Raw genomic sequence first — 23,414 nt, forward strand, 5'->3', positions numbered from 1 at the left:
CCCTGAACCCGCAGGGGGCAAGGGAACAAGGCCTCCCCTTGATCTCACAAGAGGTTAGTTGCTCCCAATCTACCCATTTCCCCTCCCTGAGGTACAAACTATTTACTCCAAAAGTTAGGATAGTGTATGTACTTTTATATGTGTCTTTTGATAATACTGAGATTTCTTGTACTGGTCAACAATTCTGTCTCATATACATGGTGTCACTTACAAGAGTCAGGGGCATATTCTCTGGTATTTTGACAGATACTTGCAATTTCGTTTTTTTAACGCATATCTGGAGTCATTCCATACAAATACTGCCCACCATGTCTTTCATGCAATGCCCACTGCCAACAGAAACAATTTGTTTCCTGGTAAAAAACAAAATCATTTTTAAAGCAGAATTTTATGTGCCCATTCGATAGAGCAGCCCCAACTTAGTCTAGTGCTATATTTATTTTATCAGTATGCATTGACAGGAACAGTAAAACACGAAAATTGACAAAGTACTCCATCAGCACTGAGGTATGGTGGTAGCAGCCAACATGGGCTATGATGGTCCTGTCGCTTTTGGAGTACTGAATATTCTTCATGTTTTATTGTTTCTGTTCATAAATATCAATAAAACAAATATTGCACTAAGGTAATTTTAGACCACTGTATCAAATGGGCATGTAAAATTTCATTGTAAAAATAATTTTGTTTGGAATGGGAAGCAAACTGACAATGGGTGTTGCTTAAAGGGCATGAAGAGCAGTATTTGTTTGGCTGACTCCAGTTACACATTGCATAAACAAAATTGAAAATATCTGCTGAAACGTCAGAGAAAATGTACCTGACAACTCTTAGAAGAGAGACTGTGTGGGCACGCACTTTCTTGTGAGAGTGTGCATATCTCTCTCTCTCTCTCTCTCTCTCTCTCTCTCTCTCTCTCTCTCTCTCTCTCTCTCTCCCCCCCCCCCCCCCCTTTCATTTCTGCATCTAATAATGTTGATGACATTTGTTTATTGGAATGGGATCATGTTGTTTAGTAATTTTAACTTATTTAGATCTAAAAGTGCCCACTTGTTGGTCACTTCCCACTGCACTATAAAGAGAAAAGCAACAAATCAATTTTTTACAATAATCCAAAAGTTCTACTGAAATATGTTGTTCTCAATACATTCCGAAGGCATGTATTAGTACCAGAAAAAAGTGATGAATTAATGGCTTGGGATGATCCAGTTGTTTTGCTGAATTGCAGTTTTCCATGTACCTGCCCTTACAGCTGGATGGTAAGGCTGGGGTATATGGACCAACCCCATAAAGCCAGAGCTTCTGCTCTTTTTGGATGAATGTTCTGTATCTCTATATAAAGCAGATCCACAGCAAGTGGACCGATGGACCCCAACTGACTATCTCCAATCCGAACAAAATTTTGCACAGAAGCTCCTTCTTGAATAAAACCAAGCTTAGCAACATTTGAGTTCAAGACAAAAACAGAATAATAAAAAAAGAATCATGGTTTGGTGGCACTTTCAGTAGGAAACTGAAAAAATGTTGTGAGAGTTCTACAACAGTTTTAGTAAAAATTATAATGACTTAAAAGTAATACTAGTAATAATCCAAAACAGACTACATGAGATGCACAACCTCCAAACCTCTATCACACATTTGTTTCCATCTGCAACAATCCTTATGACAAAATGTGAGTACGGACAGCTAGCAAGTAATTTTAAGGGGAAACACCATCACTGACCCCAAAATATCAACTTTGAGACTAGCCTCAAGGTGCACATGAACCACACAACTCAAATGCCTGCAAGTTTCCCTCTTGCTATAGTGGTGTGCAAGAAAGAAGGGAGGTATGCAGTGTGCTTTGCAAAGATGAGCGTTCTACCCACTGCTTACCCCAGTAATTGGAAACACTGTGGCAAGTGCTGACCTGGGTCACTGTTCTTGATGGAAAAATTACCATATGCTTGAAAAACTATCGCAACAGTTGATGTTTACTTTATGCCACCTGTGATGAACATTATAGTGGCTAAGTACCTTCACCATACCTAAACTAACATAAAAACCATGCAGAAAGACACTATTGGCCAGAGCCACTGTGCACCACACCGCCACATAACTGCTTATGTGAACACCACTATATCGATATGGCGTCTGCTACTGTCTGAAATGAACACGACAATGGCAAGATAATCCTTAGCCCACTGTGTTTAGACATTAAACAACATTTACAAAGTGAGTGACATTGTTCGCAGATCTCCAATCCATTATCTGTCAGGTAACTGACTGTGTGTGGGGTGCACGCAAGGTTTTTCCTAGATTAGGCGACTCTCCATCCAATCCAGATAACGATAGCTGAAGGCAGCCCAGACGCAACAGTGTAAGATTGAAAGAAGTGCCTCCCACAGGTGAGAGCACTAAAATCCTCTTGGTTAACTGTCAAAGCTTTCACAACAAAGTGCCAGAGTTTGTAGTGCTCCTGAAAAGCAGTGAAGCTCACACACAGCTAGGTATAGAAAGCTGGTTGAAACCTAAAATTAAAAGCAGTGAGATTTTTGGGGAAAATTTAAGTGTAAATCAAAAGGATATGCAAATGGGAAATGGAGATGGGGTATTTGTCAAAGCAGACTCAAACCCACCAAGATAGAAACTAAAGCTGCATGTGAGACTGTTTGGGCTAGACTAAGTATCATGGATGGGCATAAAATAAGAACTGTATCGTTCTATCGCTCACCAGACTCATATCCTGATGGAACTGAAAAACTTACAGTAAACCTTAGTTCACTTGTATGTAAGTTCTCCAGTCATACTGTAATCATCAGTGGAGATTTTAATCATACAACAATCAACTGTGAAAATTACAGTTTTGTTAGTGGTGGGCATGGTAAGACATCCTGTGAAATATTACTAAATGCCGTCTTTGAAAACTACTTATAACAGATGAAATACACGGTGTTTGGAAATTCCCATTACAAACTTCCAGGACTCGTAGAAGGGAGCGAGTAGACTTTGAAATGCAACCCACATCTGAAAACGTATCATTTCCATGCAACAACCATTTGAAAACACATTGGTAATGCGACCACTTTTATATCTAATTGATTAGGATTGGCCCAGTACATCACTTGTTTTACAGTCCCACTTGTTAATAGCCCAAGAAATTGCCCATGTACTCGTTGATGCAGTACAGCCTCTTCCAATTTGGGTGAGAGGCACCTCCTTGGAGCACTGCAGTGCAAAATGAGATATGTGTGTGAACAATGCACTGTTGGAAAGAGCAAACTCTCAAGTTTTACAATGTTTCCACTAGGTAGCTCCAGTGTACACCCACTTCAGTTGTACTAAGAATGGTGTCGGGACAACAGAAAGCATTTTGTGTTCTACATTTTGCACAGTGTGGGTCAGTAATAACTGTTCAGCGTGACTTTCGTACTAAGTATGGCGTGGATCCTCCTACAGTGCAGAGCATTAGACAATGGCTTGGGCAATTTCAAGAAACACGTTGTTTGCGTACATTCGCCATGCAGCTTGACAGCTCAACATACCTCCAATGTCCATCTGGCATGTCTTACATTGATGTTTACACATGAAACCACACAAAATTCAGCTACTAAGACCCTTCATGAAGGTGATAAACAATGACACATGGAGTTCTGCAATTTCGTTCTTAGCAAGATGGAGGATGACAATTTCCTTCCACTCTTAGTGTTTAGTAACAAGGTAACATTCCATTTAAATCAAGATTTTAAACATGGCTGAAACAGCAACTGTTGAAATTCTTCACAGTAAATGATAACTGCCAAACAGTTGCAGTTTCCATTTAAATGGAAAAGTGAACTGTCATAATGTGTGATTATAGAGTACGGCACAACTACATGAAGTTGTACAACATATGAAGGACTCTCCAAAATTTAATGTGTTTTGTGCAGTTTCACGGGAAAAGGTGTATGGTCCATTTTTCTTTGTTGAGACCACTGTTACCCCCCATGAACCATGGACCTTGCCGTTGGTGGGGAGGCTTGCGTGCCTCAACGATACAGATAGCTGTACCGTAGGTGCAACCCCAACGGAGGGGTATCTGTTGAGAGGCCAGACAAACGTATGGTTCCTGAAGAGGGGCAGCAGCTTTTCAGTAGTTGTTGGGGCAACAGTCTGGATGATTGACTGATCTGGCCTTGTAACACTAACCAAAACAGCCTTGCTGTGCTGGTACTGCGGACGGCTGAAAGCAAGGGGAAACTACAGCCGTAATTTTTCTAGAGGGCATCCAGCTTTACTGTATGGTTAAATGATGATGGCGTCCTCTTGGGTAAAATATTCCGGAGGTAAAATAGTCCCCCATTCGGATCTCCGGGCGGGGACTACTCAAGAGGACGTTGTTATCAGGAGAAAGAAAACTGGCGTCCTACGGATCGGAGCGTGGAATGTCAGATCCCGTAATCGGGCAGGTAGGTTAGAAAATTTAAAAAGGGAAATGGATAGGTTAAAGTTAGATATAGTGGGAATTAGTGAAGTTCGGTGGCAGGAGGAACAAGACTTCTGGTCAGGTGAATACAGGGTTATAAATACAAAATCAAATAGGGGTAATGCAGGAGTAGGTTTAGTAATGAATAAAAAAATAGGAGTGCCGGTAAGCTACTACAAACAGCATAGTGAACGTATTATTGTGGCCAAGATAGACACGAAGCCCATGCCTACTACAGTAGTACAAGTTTATATGCCAACTAGCTCTGCAGATGACGAAGAAATTGATGAAATGTATGATGAGATGAAAGAATTTATTCAGGTAGTGAAGGGAGACGAAAATTTAATAGTCATGGGTGACGAATTCGAGCGTAGGAAAAGGGAGAGAAGGAAACATAGTTGGGGAATATGGGTTGGGGGTAAGAAATGAAAGAGGAAGCCGTCTGGTAGAATTTTGCACAGAGCATAACTTAATCATAGCTAACACTTGGTTCAAGAATCATAAAAGAAGGTTGTATACATGGAAGAATCCTGGAGATGCTAAAAGCTATCAGATAGATTATATAATGGTAAGACAGAGATTTAGGAACCAGGTTTTAAATTGTAAGACATTTCCAGGGGCAGATGTGGACTCTGACCAATCTATTGGTTATGAACTGTAGATTAAAACTGAAGAAACTGCAAAAAGGTGGGAATTTAAGGAGATGGGACCTGGATAAGCTGACTAAACCAGAGGTTGTACAGAATTTCAGGGAGAGCATAAGGGAACAATTGACAGGAATGGGGCAAAGAAATACAGTAGAAGAAGAATGGGTACCTCTGAGGGGTGAAGTAGAGAAGGCAGCAGAGGATCAAGTAGGCAAAAAGACGAGGGCTAGTAGAAATCCTTGGGTAACAGAAGAAATATTGAATTTAATTGATGAAAGGAGAAAATATAAAAATGCAGTAAATGAAGCAGGCAAAAAGGAATACAAACGTCTCAAAAATGATATTGACAGGAAGTGCAAAATAGCTAAGCAGGGATGGCTAGAGGACAAATGTAAGGATGTAGAGGCTTATCTCACTAGGGGTAAGATAGATACTGCCTACATGAAAATTAAAGAGACCTTTGGAGAAAAGAGAGCCACTTGTATGAATATCAAGAGCTCAGATGGAAACCCAGTTCTAAGCAAAGAAGGGAAAGCAGAAAGGTGGAAGGAGTATATAGAGGGTTTATACAAGGGCGATGTACTTGACGACAATATTATGGAAATGGAAGAGGATGTAGATGAAGATGAAATGGGAGATAAGATACTGCGTGAAGAGTTTGACAGACCACTGAAAGACCTGAGTCGCAACAAGGCCCCAGGAGTAGACAACATTCCATTATACAATTGACGGCCTTGGGAGAGCCAGTCCTGACAAAACTCTACCATCTGGTGAGCAAGATGTATGAGACAGGCAAAATACCCTCAGACTTCAAGAAGAATATAATAATTCCAATCCCAAAGAAAGCAGGTGTTGACAAATGTGAAAATTACAGAACTATCAGTTTAATAAGTCACAGCTGCAAAATACTAACGCGAATTCTTTACAGACGAATGGAAAAACTTGTAGAAGCCGACCTCGGGGAAGATCAGTATGGATTCCGTAGAAATGTTGAAACACGTGAGGCAATACTGACCCTACGACTTATCTTAGGAGAAAGATTAAGGAAAGGCAAACCTACGTTTCTAGCATTTGTAGACTTAGAGAAAGCTTTTGACAATGTTGACTGGAATACTCTCTTTCAAATTTTAAAGGTGGCAGGGGTAAAATACAAGGAGCGAAAGGCTATTTACAATTTGTACAGAAACCAGATGGCAGTTATAAGAGTAGAGGGGCATGAAAAGGAAGCAGTGGATGGGAAGGGAGTGAGACAGGGTTGTAGCCTCTCCCCGATGTTATTCAGTCTCTATATTGAGCAAGCAGTAAAGGAAACAAAAGAAAAATTTGGAGTAGGTATTAAAATACAGGGAGAAGAAATAAAAACTTTGAGGTTCGCCGATGACATTGTAATTCTGTCAGAGACGGCAAAGGGCTTGGAAGAGCAGTTGAACGGAATGGACAGTGTCTTGAAACGAGGATATAAGATGAACATCAACAAAAGCAAAACGAGGATAATGGAATGTAGTCGAATTAAGTCGGGTGATGCTGAGGGAATTAGATTAGGAAATGAGGCACTTAAAGTAGTAAAGGAGTTTTGCTATTTGGGGAGCAAAATAACTGATGATCGTCAAAGTAGAGAGGATATAAAATGTAGACTGGCAATGGCAAGGAAAGCGCTTCTGAAGAAGAGAAATTTGTTAACATCGAATATAGATTTAAGTGTCAGGAAGTCGTTTCTGAAAGTATTTGTATGGAGTGTAGCCATGTATGGAAGTGAAACATGGACGATAAATAGCTTAGACAAGAAGAGAATAGAAGCTTTCGAAATGTGATGCTACAGCGATAAATAGCTTAGACAAGAAGAGAATAGAAGCTTTCGAAATGTGATGCTACAGAAGAATGTTGAAGATTAGGTGGGTAGATCAAGCAACTAATGAGGAGGTACTGAATAGGATTGGGGAGAAGAGAAGTTTGTGGCACAATTTGACTAGAAGAAGGGATCGGTTGGTAGAACATGTTCTGAGGCATCAAGGGATCACAAATTTAGCATTGGAGGGCAGCGTGGAGGGTAAAAATCGTAGAGGGAGACCAAGAGATGGATACACTAAGCAGATTCAGAAGGATGTAGGTTGCAATAGGTACTGGGAGATGAAGAAGCTTGCACAGGATAGAGTAGCATGGAGAGCTGCATCAAACCAGTCTCAGGACTGAAGACCACAACAACAACAACAACAACAACAACCACTGTTACAGGAAGCACATTTTTCAATATGCTTGAGAACTTTCTTTTTCCACGGTTGGAGACCGATTTGAAACACTTCATTAACCAACAGGATGGGACACCACCACATTGGCATCTGGAAGTGCGGGAATTTTTAAATCAAAGGATTACTGAATGACGAACTGGTCGCACTGGACCAAATGATTCAGCCTTCCATTACTAACTTCCACAGTTACCGGACCTGACTGTAAGTGATTATTTCTTGTGGGGGTTTATGAAACACACTGTTTATATGCCTTCGTTACCCACATCAATGAGTGAAATGAGATATCGTATAACAGCAGCTGTGGAAGATTCTTCCTGATACACCCTGTACGTTCAGTAAACTAGACAAAAAAAAAGCTGTTGTGCCATATTTCAATGAGGAACTTGAAACTTTTAGCACAGGGCAGGAGCATGTGTAGAGGAACTATGGCTCAAGTTTAAAAAATAGCTGACCATGCACAGGATATATATGTACCCAGTAGAACAGTTCAAATGGGAGGGAACCTCCATGGTATACAGTCCCTGTAAAGAAACTTCTAAAGAAACAGAGATTACAGTGTAATAGGTGTAAAACAAAGCATAGGACCATATGTAAAGAGGTGCTGAATGAAATGCATTTGGCTGTCTAAGACAGCAATGCATGATGCCTTCAATGATTACCATAGCAGAATACCATCACATTATCTGTCGCAAAATACAAAGAATTTCTGGTTGTGTGTAAAGGGTGTCCAGTCCCTAGTGAAGGAGACAGAAACTGAAATTGAGGGTAGCAAAAGCTGAAATGCTTAACTCCATTTTGAAATACTCCGTTACAAAGAAACGCCAAGGAGAACTGTCCCACTTTAATCCTTGTACCACTGAGAAGATGAGTGAAATAAGTAATAGTGTCAGTGGTGTTGAGAAACAGCTGAAATCATTACAACTGAACAAAGCTCCAGGGCCTGATGGAAGCCATATCAGATTACATAGTGAATTTGCAGCTGAGTTCGACCCTCTTCTAACTCTAATCTACCACAGACCCCTTGAACAAAAAACTGTGCCCAGTTCTTGCAAAAGTCACAGGTCACACCTGTCTACAAGGATAGTAGAAGTGATCCACAGAACTACTATCCAAAATTCCTGTCACTGATTTGTTGTAGACTCTTAGAATATGGTTTGAGCTCAAACATAACGATGTATCTCGAACAGAATGACCTCAACCAGCACAGATTCCAAAAAAATCGACTGTGTGAAACTCAACTCGCACTTTTCTCGCATGAATACTGAAAGCTATCGATCAAGGCAGTCACATAGATGCAGTATTTCTAGATTTCTGAAAAGCATTTGACTTAGTACCACACCTACATGATCACATGGGGTATCAAGCGAAGTTTGTGACTGGACTGAAGACTTTTTGATAGGGAGGATGTAGCATGTTATCTTGGATGTAGAGTCATTGTCAGATGTAGAAGTAATTGTGGGTGCCCGGGGAAGTGTGTTGGGAACCTAGCTGTACATGTTACACATCATGCAGTTATCTATAACGAAGTACTGTGAGAGAAGCTCCAGAAATATTCAGTCAGATCATGATAAGATTTCAAAGTGGTGCAAAGATGGGCAACTTGCTTTAAATGTTCAGAAACATAAAATTATTGTACACTTCACAAAATGAAAAAAATGTGGTATCCTATGACTGAAATATTGATGCTGGAATTGACCAAGTCACACAAATACCTGGGTGTAACATTTTGTAGGAATACAAAATGGAATGATCACATAGGGTCAGTAGTAGGTAAAGATGGCACACTTTGGTTCATTGGTAGAATACTGGGAAGTGCAGTCAGTCAACAAAAGAGATTGCTTACAAGTCACTCAAATGAATGATTTTAGAATACTGTTCGTGTTTGTGGAACCCATACCAAATAGGACTAACAGGGATATTGAACATATACAGAGAAGGGCAGCATGAATGGTCACAAAACGGTTTTATCCGTGGGAGAGTGCGAGGTGAATCAAGAGCTATATCACTGTGAGAGATAGAGGCGAGCAACTGTGACAGGGCTTACCCCAGTTCACTACTACCAGCACCACATTGTCATAATGCGCATGTGCTTAATGCACAAAGCGTTGCACATTAATCTAAGAGTGAAATTCAAAAGTAAAATAACTTTACTGAACTTCATCAGTGTATGCTTCAATGTATTAAAGTTAACACTGTACGGCCTGAGAATTGAATGACAGAGCAATTAATTAATGCCAGGTCCAAGAAAGGAGCAATTTAAATACTGCTACCTGTAGCTAGGGCAGTTTATAGCACATGTTCCATTTGGCAGTCCACTGTGCCCACATATAAGTATAGCCAGAGAGGCAGAAGAAGGGACACTTCACATTGAGATATTAATCTGCCTGCGCCAGTCAAATGCCTGCACGCACTGTGCCTCAGACGGTGTGAGCCAAGCAGCTACCAAAAGTGCTTCTGATAAATGTACGAAGCGAACTTTTGAGGATTGTACACCATCCTGCATTGGTTGGATTTCATGGAAGTAGCTGCTTGTGTGCCAACCGGAATGTTGACAAAACTACATTGCAAGAGGTGAGATTATTTTCCACTTTTAAGGAGCTTTCTGGCTGACTGCAAAAATAGTTTTCAGGCTTTTGTAAATGGCAAAGGCAGGTGTAATGTACGCACAGATAACTTATGTGTCTTTTAAACACTAACGTAACAGAAGAAACAACCTGTTTGATATTTACCTGCCACCCCAAAAGTGTCACAGAGATACTGAGGAAACGAACTGCCAGACTCCTGAAGAAAGACAAACTATCCCCCAGAAAGTCTACTAACAAAGTTCCAAAAACTGGCTTGAAATGATGACTATGAATATACTTCAACCCCCCACTTACTGATCACATAAGGATTATGAGGATAAGATTAGAAGAATTACAGCGCACACAGACATTCAATCATTCTTCCTGCACTCTACATGTGAATGGAATGAGAAGAAACCCTAATAACTGGTTCAATGGGACATATCCTCTGTCATGCACTTCATGATGGTTTGCAGAGTGTAGATATACATGAAGATTTGCAGATAACCATACCTAAAGACAGAGGCACTCGACGAACTCAACTGTATCCAGAAGATTTATATCTTCCATGTTTACTTGATGCAAACTGTATCTCTGGTTGACCACTCACTCACACAACAGATATGTACACTGTTTGTGGTCTTAAAGCAATGTGCCAACACTGTGCTAGTGGATGTACTGATGCGATTCATCGTTTTCTCTAGATCAATAGAGTCATCCTCCAAGTTTTTAGGAATTATTTGGTTTAATGAATAAGAGAAGCTGTCACAATATTCTGTAAAATGTGACATCATATTTTAAGAAAATGATATCTGGAATGTTTCTGTTTGTTTGTTTCAGTTGTAAATATCAACTGCATATTTTTCTTTTATAATATGTCATTTATTTCTTATGGACAGTGGCTTACATTTTTTCTTAACTGGACCTATATAGGTCTGGAGGAGTTAGCTATCCAATGTGGGAAACAAATGTTTCGGATTTTGTTTCATATTTGATCTATACAAATGAAATGACACAATGTCGGAGACTTACTGGTCTCATACAGATATGCTTTTATGTATATAGACTGAAGTGGCGAATGACAATTTGTACCAAGACCGGGAATCGAACCCAGTTCTCCTGCTTACTAGTCAGGTGCATTAGCCACTATGCCACCTTGGCACAGCAGTTCATACAACTGCACACCTCTCTCCTTGATCCAGATTCTCAGAGTTACCGGAGTCTATTTTAAATTCACCCTTATCCATGAACAGAACTGCCGAGGCTCTCCATATTCTGAAATAGCACCTCAGCATCAAATGTAAAGGGGGGACCCAACCTGAAACCCAGGTGCAGGTACTTGTACAGATACCAAAATCCAGGCTGAATCCCCCATTTACATTAGATGCTGAGGTGCTATTCCAGAATATGGAGTGCCTTGACAATTCTATTTGTGTATAAGGAAGAATTTAAAGTAGAATGGGGCAGTAGTTAGAATTTGGATCAAGGAAGGAGGCATGCCATAGTAATCCACGCACCTGTGTGAGCCATTGTGCTAAGGTGGCTTAGTGGCTAAAGCACTTGACTAGTAATCAGGAGACCCAGGTTCGGTCCCGGGTTGGTACAAATTTTCATTCACTGCTTCAGTCTATATATGTATGATCTATGTACCTTATTCATTTTATACGGTTGCGGTGCCAGGCTAAATTATAGTCTTGAGGTTAGGTAGTGTGGTGACCATTTTGTTGTGAGCTGGCGATGCCAGCAAATGTGCCACAACAATATTTTTTAATATACAATTCGCAATAGATAGTTACAGTTGAACTTCTGATCATAACACCTGTTTTCCACTGTGGTTTGACATTTTCAAGCTTTTAATGTGTTTGTAAGCATTAGTACCAAGAACACCGCAAACCTAAAATCTACAACTCCATTGGATATTCTATTAGTTTGCCTGATCTTATTTCACTAATTTTTCTTGGTGTGGCCAACTATTGGTCAGCTCTTCACACTTGTATCTTCACAATGTTAATGACATCATCTGTCTATGGATGTGGTATCATGTTGTTAATTAACTCTGAATTATTTACTTTGTTACAGGTCAGCAAACAATTCTACATCAATCATACTCCATGATGCAGAACATATTGTATCAGAAGAATGCATATGTTGACATGGTCCATGGGTTCCCAAATCCCTTTCTTGCCGCCTTTGGCTGAGTACATCGCACTACCTCTAAATGGAAAACAAACAACAGAAAACAAAGCAAAATGCTGACATTAAGTTCAAATACTGCCACTGGAAGGGGAATATTGGACAAGTGAGATGATTGTGCTTCATGAATAAAAGGAAGAAATGTTATTTGAGATGAGAATGTATACTGAAATGATATTTTATTTCAAATGTGAATTTGTTTACAATGCTTGAAAACTGGAAACATTTTGTTTATGCAAATCATGGACACACAATTTTAAGCGAAATTAAAATACACAAACGCATTTCAGTTATATTTTCAATAAGAGCACCTAAATAAGACAATGAAAATTGTTGTTTCATTGAAAGTATATAGGCCTAAATAAACACAAATTATGGAGGCATATCAGTAGATATCTCAAGAGTAAGTGTGTGTGTGTATTTCAATACCACAATAACAACACGAGAAACAATATTAACATGGATGTCCAAGGGCTAAAAATAACTAACGCCTCTGATATACCAGCACAAAGTATTAAAAAATAGAGAAATAATTTACCAAGGGCTATTTCTTGTCCTGGACAAACTAATAGGGCGATTTGAATTACATACAAGTTTTCAAACAATATTTACTTCTGAACAAAACTGGTATTAAGCTCGCTATGGTAAAAATGTATGATTCCTAAATCTTTGCTATCTGGGCTTAATAGTTTCAAATATTAAACATCACAGATGAAAATATTTTCGTTGTGGTGTCATAAAGAAAACATGGGAGAATTAATTTGTGCATAAATATACCAATGATATCTTGCTACAAACACACAAATGTAAGTAGTTTAAGCTCTATACAGCATTCTTGCAACCTTTAGAGTTCTACATCTTCTCACAACGAAGGAAGGAAACACTAAAAATAGATTGATTATGTGTAGATACGAGTTTCAAAATGAAACCGCAAGAAACTTAAGAGTAGCACAGAAATTAAAACCACAAAAGCAATATAAACACTTGAACTTACCGCAAGACTAACCCAGTAACTGAGCTGGGCATGTTCTTGTCGCAGAATACCAAGAAGTTCATCGCCATCTGGTAGCTGGTCCAAATCTAGTTCTATCACCTATGGATGGGAAAAACACAATTAACTCGTTGGTAATGTACCATCAAATGCTGTAACGATAAACATTTCTCCGCTTGTGATTTCGAAGCTCGAATGTACGCAATTGCTGAAATTTACTCGCGAGATTCTGCAGTAGCGTTTGCACCACCAACAAGGAGAGTACAACACACTAAACCATTTCGGTTACCTCTTCACTTGTATCTCGGAGCGGTATTTCTATAGATCCTGACATATTGACGTTATTTTAGCGTCAACCGTACACTACCCGCAACCATGCATCACACATCCCGATACGGACTATCTTCTGCACGAAGCTCACGGTAACAAACCAAAGGTGATGTTGCTTTAAGTTTGGCATTTGTTAGCCGGGATATCCCCTTCGGGATTCGGCCGCTGTATTGCAAGTCTTTTTAGTTGACGCCACTTCGGCGACTTGCGTGTCAATGATGATGAAAACAATGATGAAGGACACTCAACACCCAGTCCCCTGCCGGGAATCGAACCCAGGCAACCTTGCCCGGTAGGCGGTAAAGCTACCGCTACCCTACGGAGGCAGACGCTTTCGGGCGGATTTTCAGAGTTATCGATAATCACGGGTCAGGCTAGTAATGAAAACATACGCAGGGCTGGTTCGACAACATTTTTGCACGCAAGCGACTTATCATTTGGTGCCCTCCCCTCCCACCTTTTCCTTCGTACTCTTTCAATCATGTCATTCTTCTCTGCTAATTATGAAACACACTACGTATAAATGTTGCACTTGTGCGGCCCTGGCGCCCCTCTGAGCTCGGCGCCCCAAGCGTCCACTACCAATTGTGATATGCCCTGTGTACAAATCTTACAGCTGTGGAGCACCTGGCACCTCTCTGAGCTTAGTGTCCTAATGAGGCTTGTGCCTTACCGGCCCTGATCATACTCCAAGCATTTGCGAACTGATTTACTGTTACTGTACTGTGACTTCTACTAACAGAATCTGATTAAGAGTGAAGATTTCTAAAGGCTGGATTGTTTCCTGAAGGCTAGTGTCCAATAGCAAGTAAATTCCATAAGCAGTGTCTGTAAGTTCTTATCGAGATGTTTACATAAGAAAAAAATTATCGATTTCTTTCTACTAGTCACTTGGGCAACTTGCCTGCTGCAAGTAATTGCAGAAGTGTTTCCACTAGAATTACATCCTTGAAGTTTACAGCGTCATGTGCAAAATGCAGAACAGCTGCCACCATGCTTGCGTTATTATAGTTGAAGAAAAAAAAAAACATGATGAACAAAATTTTAAGAATAAATAAGTATTTGTGTGAAGAAACGGATAAAGAAGCGTAAACGTTTATGTTTGCAAGAAACACTATTGAATGAACTAAAATTAGAGAATTGAGATCAGATCAAAAAATTTCTGAGAGTGTCATAATATATGCAAGTTTTGAACAATTCTTGGCTTTCATACACTTATAACAAACCAAGTTTTACAGTAACTTAATGGAATAAGAGAAATTTGCGATACTTCTTCATTTTTCAGTAATTTTTATGGAAATTTTTGGATACAAAATATGTATAAACGTTTTTCCATAATTACACAACACATTGCTTCACTGCAAAAGTTCTACATCTTTCAGTATTTGTCCACTGTGTAGTAATAATTTAATACATTCTACTGACTAGTGTTGTGCTACCAAAATTAATTATCCTAAGAATTTCATCATAAAGTACAAAAGTCATCTTGATTTTTTTCCTTCTTGATGCTGATGCATTATCTTTCGTATCATATGCCTTTTATATATGATTAGTTTACAAACTTGATTTCTATGAAGCTTGTGATGTGGTATATTTTGAAAATTATTTAATATATTTTCATAACTATATAAATATCTTTTGTTCCTATTGCATTTCCAGGAATTTGTCATTCATGACAAAGAATTTCATTTAAATTTTTCTCTACTATTAAAAGTGGAAAGTACATTATTTGACTAATAGAACCTTCTAGATGTTTCTGGAAGCAATTTTCTATACCATGAAATTTGGGTCAAGGAAGTCACTTCAGTTCATTGCAATCACTTCTTGTAAGCTCCTCGACTGCTAATATATTGCTCAGTTAGACTTTGAATATCATGAGAAATGTTTCTGACTTGGCTGCAATGTCTTATGTGAAGTTTGAGATGAGTGAACATTAAAATAAAAAGTGTTAGTACCAAAAGCATTGTATTATGCTTCAATCTTGTCATACTAAAAAACCAAAATCTCTTAAATTTTTATCAAGATTTGCAATGGATCCAACTTCCAGATGGTGAAACTGTGGTATCACCGCCAGACGCCACACTTGCTAGGTGGTAGCCTTTAAATCAGCCGCGGTCCGTTAGTATATGTCGGACCCGCGTGTCACCACTGTCAGTGATTGCAGACCGAGCGCCACCACACGGCAGGTCTAGAGAGACGTTCTAGCACTCGCCCCAGTTGTACAGCCGACGTTGCTAGGAATGGTTCACCGACAAAAACGCTCTCATTTGCCAAGATGATAGTTAGCATAGCCTTCAGCTATGTCATTTGCTACGACCTAGCAAGGCGCCATTATCAATAAATATTTAACTTGTGATGCCTGTACCGTCAGACCGATGTACACCACTTATGGATTAAAGTTAAGTATTCTACCAGTTACCTCCTGTTTTGCTAGTCTTATTTCTCTGACCTGTTACAGACCTCAAGCTAGTCTGCGTGAGCTTAAGCGTGTGCCTTTCGGCTTCACCTCATAGTGACTTGGCTGTCTTGCCAAGTCACAACATTTTGGTGACGAGTCTCAAAAGGGTCTTATTCTTTATACTTGCTTAAATTACTTGTGTCATGGCTTCGCCACAATCTCCAGATGTACTGTCCGAATTTTATCGCTTGCAGAATCAGCAGACGCAGGCCTTATTGGATGCCCTTGAACAGCTCGTCCAGGGTCAACGTGCAATGCACGACGATGCGGCAGCCACCGCTCCACCGCTACCGCAGCCACAACATGCAGTTGCACCACCTTTTCGTCCTTTTGATGTGGCACTGGAAAGCTGGACGGAGTGGTCACGCCAATTTGGATTCCATCTCGCCGCCTACAGAATTCAAGGTAATGAGCAGCAGCCTTTTTTGCTTGCGTGCGTCGGCGTGTCCACGTACCGAGTGATAGTGAAATTGTTTCCCCGACGCGACGTAGCAACTCTGTCCTACGACGAAATTTTGTCTGCATTAGATGCATATTTCAAAGAATCAGTCAATGTAGTTGCAAAACGGTATACTTTCTTTCGTACAAAACGTATGGCAGGTCAAACTAATCGGGGGTGGGTTGCAACTTTGCAAGGCCTTACTAGGGATTGTGCTTTTGAGTGTGAATGTGGTCTCCCTTATTCAGATACTATAGTACGTGATTCAATTGGACAGAACGTTTCTGATGTTCGTATAAGGGAACAGATTTTGAAACTAGTCAATCCCTCCCTTCAACAAGTGATGGACACATTGGATAGGCAAGACACACTTGACTTTGCTCAGGAATCTTTTGCAACTTCGCCAGTCGTGTGTCACGTTAACCGGCCCGCCGGGCGAGCTGCACGGAACAGTAAACAGCCCTTGCGCCCATCCGCGCAGCTGCCGCCAAGCTCTCCAAAACGTGTGCCGCGCAAGCACGCAAATGCAGTGCTGAAATCATGCCCGCGGTGTGCAACTAGACATTCGCGTGAGAATTGCCTGTCACGCCAAGCTATTTGCTTTTTCTGTAAAAAAAAAGGACATGTTCAGAGTGTTTGCCAAAAAAAGCTCCGATCGGACACTCACAACCATTCCAGGTTCCTGTGCAGCGGCAGCCACCTGCTTTTGCTCCAGGCGACGTTGTATACTATCGCAACTATCGTGGTTCACGGCGTTGGCTCGCAGGGCGCATTCTTCGCTGCCTTGGCAGCGCTATGTATTTGGTTTTGGGGGCCTCTGGTGAGGTGCGTCGGCATCTCAATCAGCTGCGCCTCTGTTGTCGCACGGGTTCTGCCGTTCCCCGTCTGCTTTCAGCGACGGTGCCGTCCAGTCAGCGCCCTGGGGACCCATCTACTGGCTTGCCTCAGCCCCAGGTGTTACCGACGCTGCCTTCCGTTTTGCCCCATGGCGACGCGCCGCCGCCGCCGCCGCCGCCGCCGCCGCCGCCGCCGCCGCCGCCGCCGCCTGTTCTCCCGCCGGCGACGCCCGCAGTGGACGCTTCGCTGCAGCCGCCAAGCGCCTCCCTGGGTCACGCGCCGCCGATCGCTTCCCGTGACCAGCTGTCCTCCGACATGGAACTCTTGCCCGTCGGCTGCCCCGCCCCGATGGAGGTCGAATCTTCGGCCCCTCCTGTCTCTTTACGGGCGCATACACCGCATGTTGGCGTGCACCCTGGACTAGGTTTTCAGGCGTTTCCTAGGTCCCCTCGGACTGAATGGCCGGGTGCGGGCGGCACAGCCTCGCCTGTTATTAGGCTCCCCACCTCGTCGCATACGTCAACATGGGGTCCTCCCCACGGCAGGCGGAAGTGTTATAACACAACCGTACGCCGATTTGCGGGGGAGGAATGTGGTGTCACCGCCAGACGCCACACTTGCTAGGTGGTAGCCTTTAAATCGGCCGCGGTCCGTTAGTATACGTCGGACCCGCGTGTCGCCACTGTCAGTGATTGCAGACCGAGCGCCACCACACGGCAGGTCTAGAGAGACGTTCTAGCACTCGCCCCAGTTGTACAGCCGACGTTGCTAGGAATGATTCACTGACAAAAACGCTCTCATTTGCAGAGGCGATAGTTAACATAGCCTTCAGCTACGTCATTTGCTACGACCTAGCAAGGCACCATTATCAATAAATATTTAATTTGTGATGCCTGTACCATCAGACCGATGTACACCACTTATGGATTAAAGTTAAGTATTCTACCAGTTACCTCCTGTTTTGCTAGTCTTATTTCTCTGACCTGTTACAGACCTCAAGCCAGTCTGCATGAGCTTAAGCACGTGCCTTTTGGCTTCACCTCATAGTGACTTGGCTGTCTTGCCAAGTCACAACAGAAACCATATACAGGATAAGTAATAGTATAAATTCCTTCTTCAAAATAATAAAATATTATTGCAAAAATAATGATTACACTAAAATTTGCACGAGTAATTTAATATTGTGTCTAAAGGGGAGTTTATACATTCAAGTTTTCAAAGACAGGATACCAGACTGCAGAAGCTATTTCTCTAAGAGATCGCCATTTAATTACACTTCGTTTTTTATACATAGATAAGAGAATAAAACTCTTATATATAAAACAAACGAAATATTCATTTTTAGTAACTGCTTATATACTTATTTATTTATCGTCATGAGATTCCTTACATTTGCTCACATGTATCTTTCAGGTTCCTGTGTTCACAATTTCTCTCATTGTCCCCAACTGCTGTGAGGATTTATTTGAATGTTTGAAAGGAGAACATTTAATGCTTGTTATTTTGGTTTTTCTTAATCTCACTCAAATAATTCACTTAAGCATAACATCTGCAAAACAATCACCTAATGTACGATTCACTTTGATGATATCAGATAAAATAACTACTCTGTCTAACAGTGTATTCATTGTGGAAATGAAATGTCTGTCATCAGTTATCCATGCATTACTGCACACACTATCCTCTCCTGAAACTTCCAAATTCCTTTTGGGGTTACATGCTCCTTTTCTTTTTCTTTTTTTTACTTGCTGTTTGTAATGATGACCAACCTCAGAGGCAACATAATCACCAAACACCACATTATCATCAGAATATTTTTGCGCCATTTCTAACTCATTGTTAATACTAACACCAGAATTTGTCTAACATTTTCCTTTCACAAGGAGTACTTGTGGCTTCCATTTCAGTACAATTTTCCTCCAAAAAGTAGGCCTACTTGTGTCATATTTATTTCCTTGTTTTCTATGTATGATGCCTGAAATAAATATTACAATGTAGTCTTTATATTACTGTTCGTATGAGTAATTTCAGATATAATCATTGTTTTCTGTAATTTTAGGTATCTTCAACACAAGAATGCATAAAAATTGTTAATGAGTTTCCAAACCGTATTGGTGCTATGGATGGAAAGCTTGTAGTCATATAGGCTCCCAAGAAAGAAGGCAGTGTATACTTTTGTTATAAAGGCACCTGCAGTAGTGTGCTATTGGCACTGATTGGTATGACTACAGAGTTCTATACTTCGATGTAGGCAGCAATGGTAAACTATCTAATGGTGAAGCTTTTAGTAACTGTAAACTGTCAGAGTGTCTTAATACTTTGAATTTACCATATCCTCGAACTTTAGTGGGTAGAGCTATTCAGACAAGATACGTCAGTGTTGCTGATGATGCATTTGCTATAAGAAAATGTGTAGTGGTCAGTCAATGTAAAATCGAATGTTTAGTTATCGGCCCTCTATATTAAGAAATGTGTCTGAAAAGTTTTTTTGCGTTATCTTTACACACTTGTGAGTAGTACAAACTCTCATTCTTCTAAACCCAGAAAAATCAAGGAAAATTATCTAGTTAATTTTTGCTCTCTGCAACGTTTTAATGACAGAGGAGAGTAGCAGTTCCTGTTACACACTGCTAGTAACATTCGATGATCGAGATTTACAAACGAAAGGGAGGTGGGCAGAAACTACTGTATGGCTAAAGATAAGTAATTGGACACCATCAGGAAAAGAAGAGCAGCATGAATTTACAGATTAGTTTGCTTCACCAGGAAGGGATGTAGATAGGGAACACTGATGTCTTTAAATTTGTGCTCAGTTCTTGGTGTTGGCATACACATACAGTACGTTTGTAATAAAAGTAATAAATACTATTTGTAAAATGTGTTTCAGTTACCAAATCATCCAATGTTTACTTGGACATACAAGAGCAAAACATAAATTTTATTGGTTCAAAGTATTCCCAACTGCCTCTTACCACCTTTCCGTTCTCTTACTTTATTAACTTCCTGTCCATACTGCATGTGCAGATAATGAATTATTTTTGGTATTTTGGCGTCGGTTTTATCGAAATCTGCCACAGTATTTTCTAGAGAGTCCTATTTCTTTAGTCTGTTTTTGAATTCCGTGTACTTTGTGCCCCACAGTACAGAAAGCACTCAACTTTTTTGCATTAACAATTGCGTTTTCTCGAAATCCCATACCTAAGGCATGTGTCCACTAGCAAGTAAACTTCCACAAACTGCTTTCACTCTCTTTCAGAATCTACTACCTCAAGTTCTTTGGATGTGGGAACACCCACAGCAAGCTGACTTTCTGTAATTTACCACAAGTTTCGTCAACTTGCACAAGTAGCTTCTGCAACTTAGTTAAACAGTTCGTTGGAGCTTACTGCAATTACTCGCTGAACTTGTCAGTTGCTGGAAGTTTTTGTAAAATTTGCGGAAGTTTTGTGTATACAATATGAAACATCAAGTTGAAATTCGTAAGAACCAGTGAAAAATGCAGTGGTGAACTCAGAGAGTTGAACTGAGTGCTTTCCCACACACAAACGATGGATTGCAATAAAGGGTTAAAAAACAAGATGCACTGGAAAATACTGCAGCAGAGTTTGAAAATACAGAGGCAGAAGTGGGCAAAAAAATCACAATTTGTGGATACAGTACAGTGAAGAATTTAATAAAAAGAAGAAACAGAAATGTGGACAAAATAAATGGAGTTTTTTGAATCTATGAAATTATCTTTCGCTCCTCCACACCAAAAGATAAAGAGGATAATTTGGTAAGTGAAACAAATTTAATATTCTCCAGATAGTATTCATAATGGGTATTTTTATTACAAAGCTGCTTATGTTTACACTTACACAAAAAATCAGATGAAATTTAAAGGCATCTCTATTACCATTCCACCGTCCCTTTATGGTGAAACAACTTAATCTGTAAATTCATTTCACACTTCTTTGGCTGACTATGGGCTATTATGTATGTTTATGGGTTACAATGGTATATTTATTCCTGTACATGTATCTTTGTTTCTTTCTCCTTGAGTTTGTAAAAATGGAGAATCAGATCTGCCAAGTGGGACATAAATGGACTGTTCTTCTCTGTTAATAAAAAAACTGTGGAGAGTGCAAACCGAATTGACAATTTGCCTTGATTTTTCTGGGTTTAGTAGTATTAGCGATCTAATATTTGGAATTGTGTGCATACATGTCCAAAAACTTTTTCACATATAATTCTTGCTGTACAGAGTCAACAGTTCAACACCCGATTTTGTATTAGTTGGCCTCTAAAACCTTAGGCCTGTGTAATACATATTTTTTAGAGCAAATGCATCATCAACAACAATGACATATGGTGTCCGAACATTTCTATCCATTAAAGTTAGAGGAATAGGTAAATTCGAAGTATTGGACTAAAGACATTCTGTCAGTTTTCTAATATTAAAAACTCCACCTTCCGATATTCTACGATTTGAGCAAACATCAAAGTATACAACTCTATAGTCAGGTGCAGTCAGAGCTAACAGTACAGTACTATGGGTGTCTTTACAATTAAATTTCACACTGCCTTCTTCTTGTGAGCCTGTATGACTGTTCTTTTCCCATTGACAGTACCAGTACAGTTTGTAAAATCCTATCTATTTTCGAAAGGTAGCTGAAATTATAGAAAACAACATTATATCTGAAATTTATCCCTTTGAGGATACATACTAAATTACGATATTTATTTCTGGTATCAGAAAAGTCAAGCATGATAATGAATGTGAAACCAATTGTGTTCTGGAAAACACACGCATGATATAGAAGAAACAAGAATTACTGTAAAAAGAAAGAGAGGGAAACACAGACACTGTCTTTAACAGGGTAACTGAAGGAGTATACAAGCTTATTTTTCCCTATCAGGTGCTTAGGGATTATGTAGCACTTGATGTACATTCATTATTGCGCCTATCAAGTCCAAAAAATTGGAAAGAATGGCACAACAAGTAATATTGCAAGTTTCTGCAGAAGATGAAGATATAACTGCTTCGAGAATATCAACAAAGTTTCTGTCCACATCATTTGAGGAAGTTATTATTTTTCTAATACTGCCAAAGGGCATATCCAAAATGCAGTTGTTTTGTAAATTTTCTTCTTACGCGAATTATTTAAGTTAATTATGAAATATCGCAGTACTAACCCTCAAATATTCTCTTTTCAAAGATTCAAATAGAGGCACAGTGCAGTCCATAACAATCTGAGAGATTGTGTACATTGGGACTTGGAAAAGATACAACAGTGAGTTGAAACTATCGCCAAAAATTAGAAAAACAGTTAAATAATTGTAAATATATAGTTAGGGACAATAAATATTTCTTTTATTTGATATTTAAGTGGTTTATTCCACCATGTGCAGCTAAAAATCGAAGAGTAATTAAAAGACGATCTCTTAGTGATATAGCGTGTCATAGTATTATATCCTGTTTTCGAATGCTTGATTCTACAATTCTCAAGTGATCTTCAAAAGCTGCACACAACATTCTCAGAAAGTGTTCAGTTTGACAAAGTCCTGTGTCTTTAATTCAGTCATAATGTTTCTTGAAAACTTAAACACGTACGTTTCTGTATCCATTTCTACACCCAAACACTTTTTTCTTAACTTTTTATTTTTTGTCATGCTTTTTCTTTAGCAATAATAATGCAACAGTGGCGACAGAAACATTGACTTGTGTGCACAACATTCTGAACTACAACTTAACTGTGTCACGACGTTTGCTCAGGTGGAAACACTTCCCCACATACTTTCAGCAAGGTCCTGAAATTAACTTTCCCAAACTGCTTGCAGAAGTAAACTTCCACAAGTTTTGTTCTAACATGAACGCCTCAACAAGTGCATATCTGAATAAACATACAAAAATTCTGCACGTCCAAGAAAAACGTATAGCACCTGGCAAGTTCGGCAAGTACGAGTAGTTGCGGCAAGTTGGACTAAACTGTATCTACTAACTTTCGGATTGCGGAAGCTATGTCTGCAAGCTCACAAAATTTTCGGAATTCGACTTGCTGCAGATCTCTCCACGTCAAATAACTTGCAAAAGTAGCTTCTCCAATGACTTGTGGAAGTTTGCTTGCCAATGGACACACGCCTTAAGGAGCCCTCACATGTTCAATATTTATTGATAATGCTAGTTTGTCAAACTTTCAACATAGTGAAGCAACCACATATTATCAATAACACTGACAAAAATTGTCAGCTGACAATTCAATTTTACTAGCTTAAGATGTCGAACACC

At 39.9% G+C, this 23,414-nt stretch overlaps 1 protein-coding gene across 1 annotated transcript in view; it reads right to left on the bottom strand.

The window, feature by feature from the left end:
* Positions 1-13,503, bottom strand: part of LOC124795020 (RNA polymerase-associated protein CTR9 homolog) — a 111,085-nt gene extending 97,582 nt beyond the window's left edge. The window contains exons 1-2 of the mRNA XM_047258785.1: positions 13,372-13,503; positions 13,086-13,184 (exon numbers count right to left, since the gene is read on the bottom strand). Of these exons, the coding sequence (XP_047114741.1) occupies positions 13,086-13,184; positions 13,372-13,416 (144 nt within the window). The 5' untranslated portion in view covers positions 13,417-13,503. The remainder of the gene's footprint in view (positions 1-13,085; positions 13,185-13,371) is intronic.
* Positions 13,504-23,414: the final 9,911 nt, after the last annotated feature.

This window comes from Schistocerca piceifrons, chromosome 4 (assembly GCF_021461385.2).
Source record: "Schistocerca piceifrons isolate TAMUIC-IGC-003096 chromosome 4, iqSchPice1.1, whole genome shotgun sequence".
NCBI classification, from domain to species: domain Eukaryota; kingdom Metazoa; phylum Arthropoda; class Insecta; order Orthoptera; family Acrididae; genus Schistocerca; species Schistocerca piceifrons.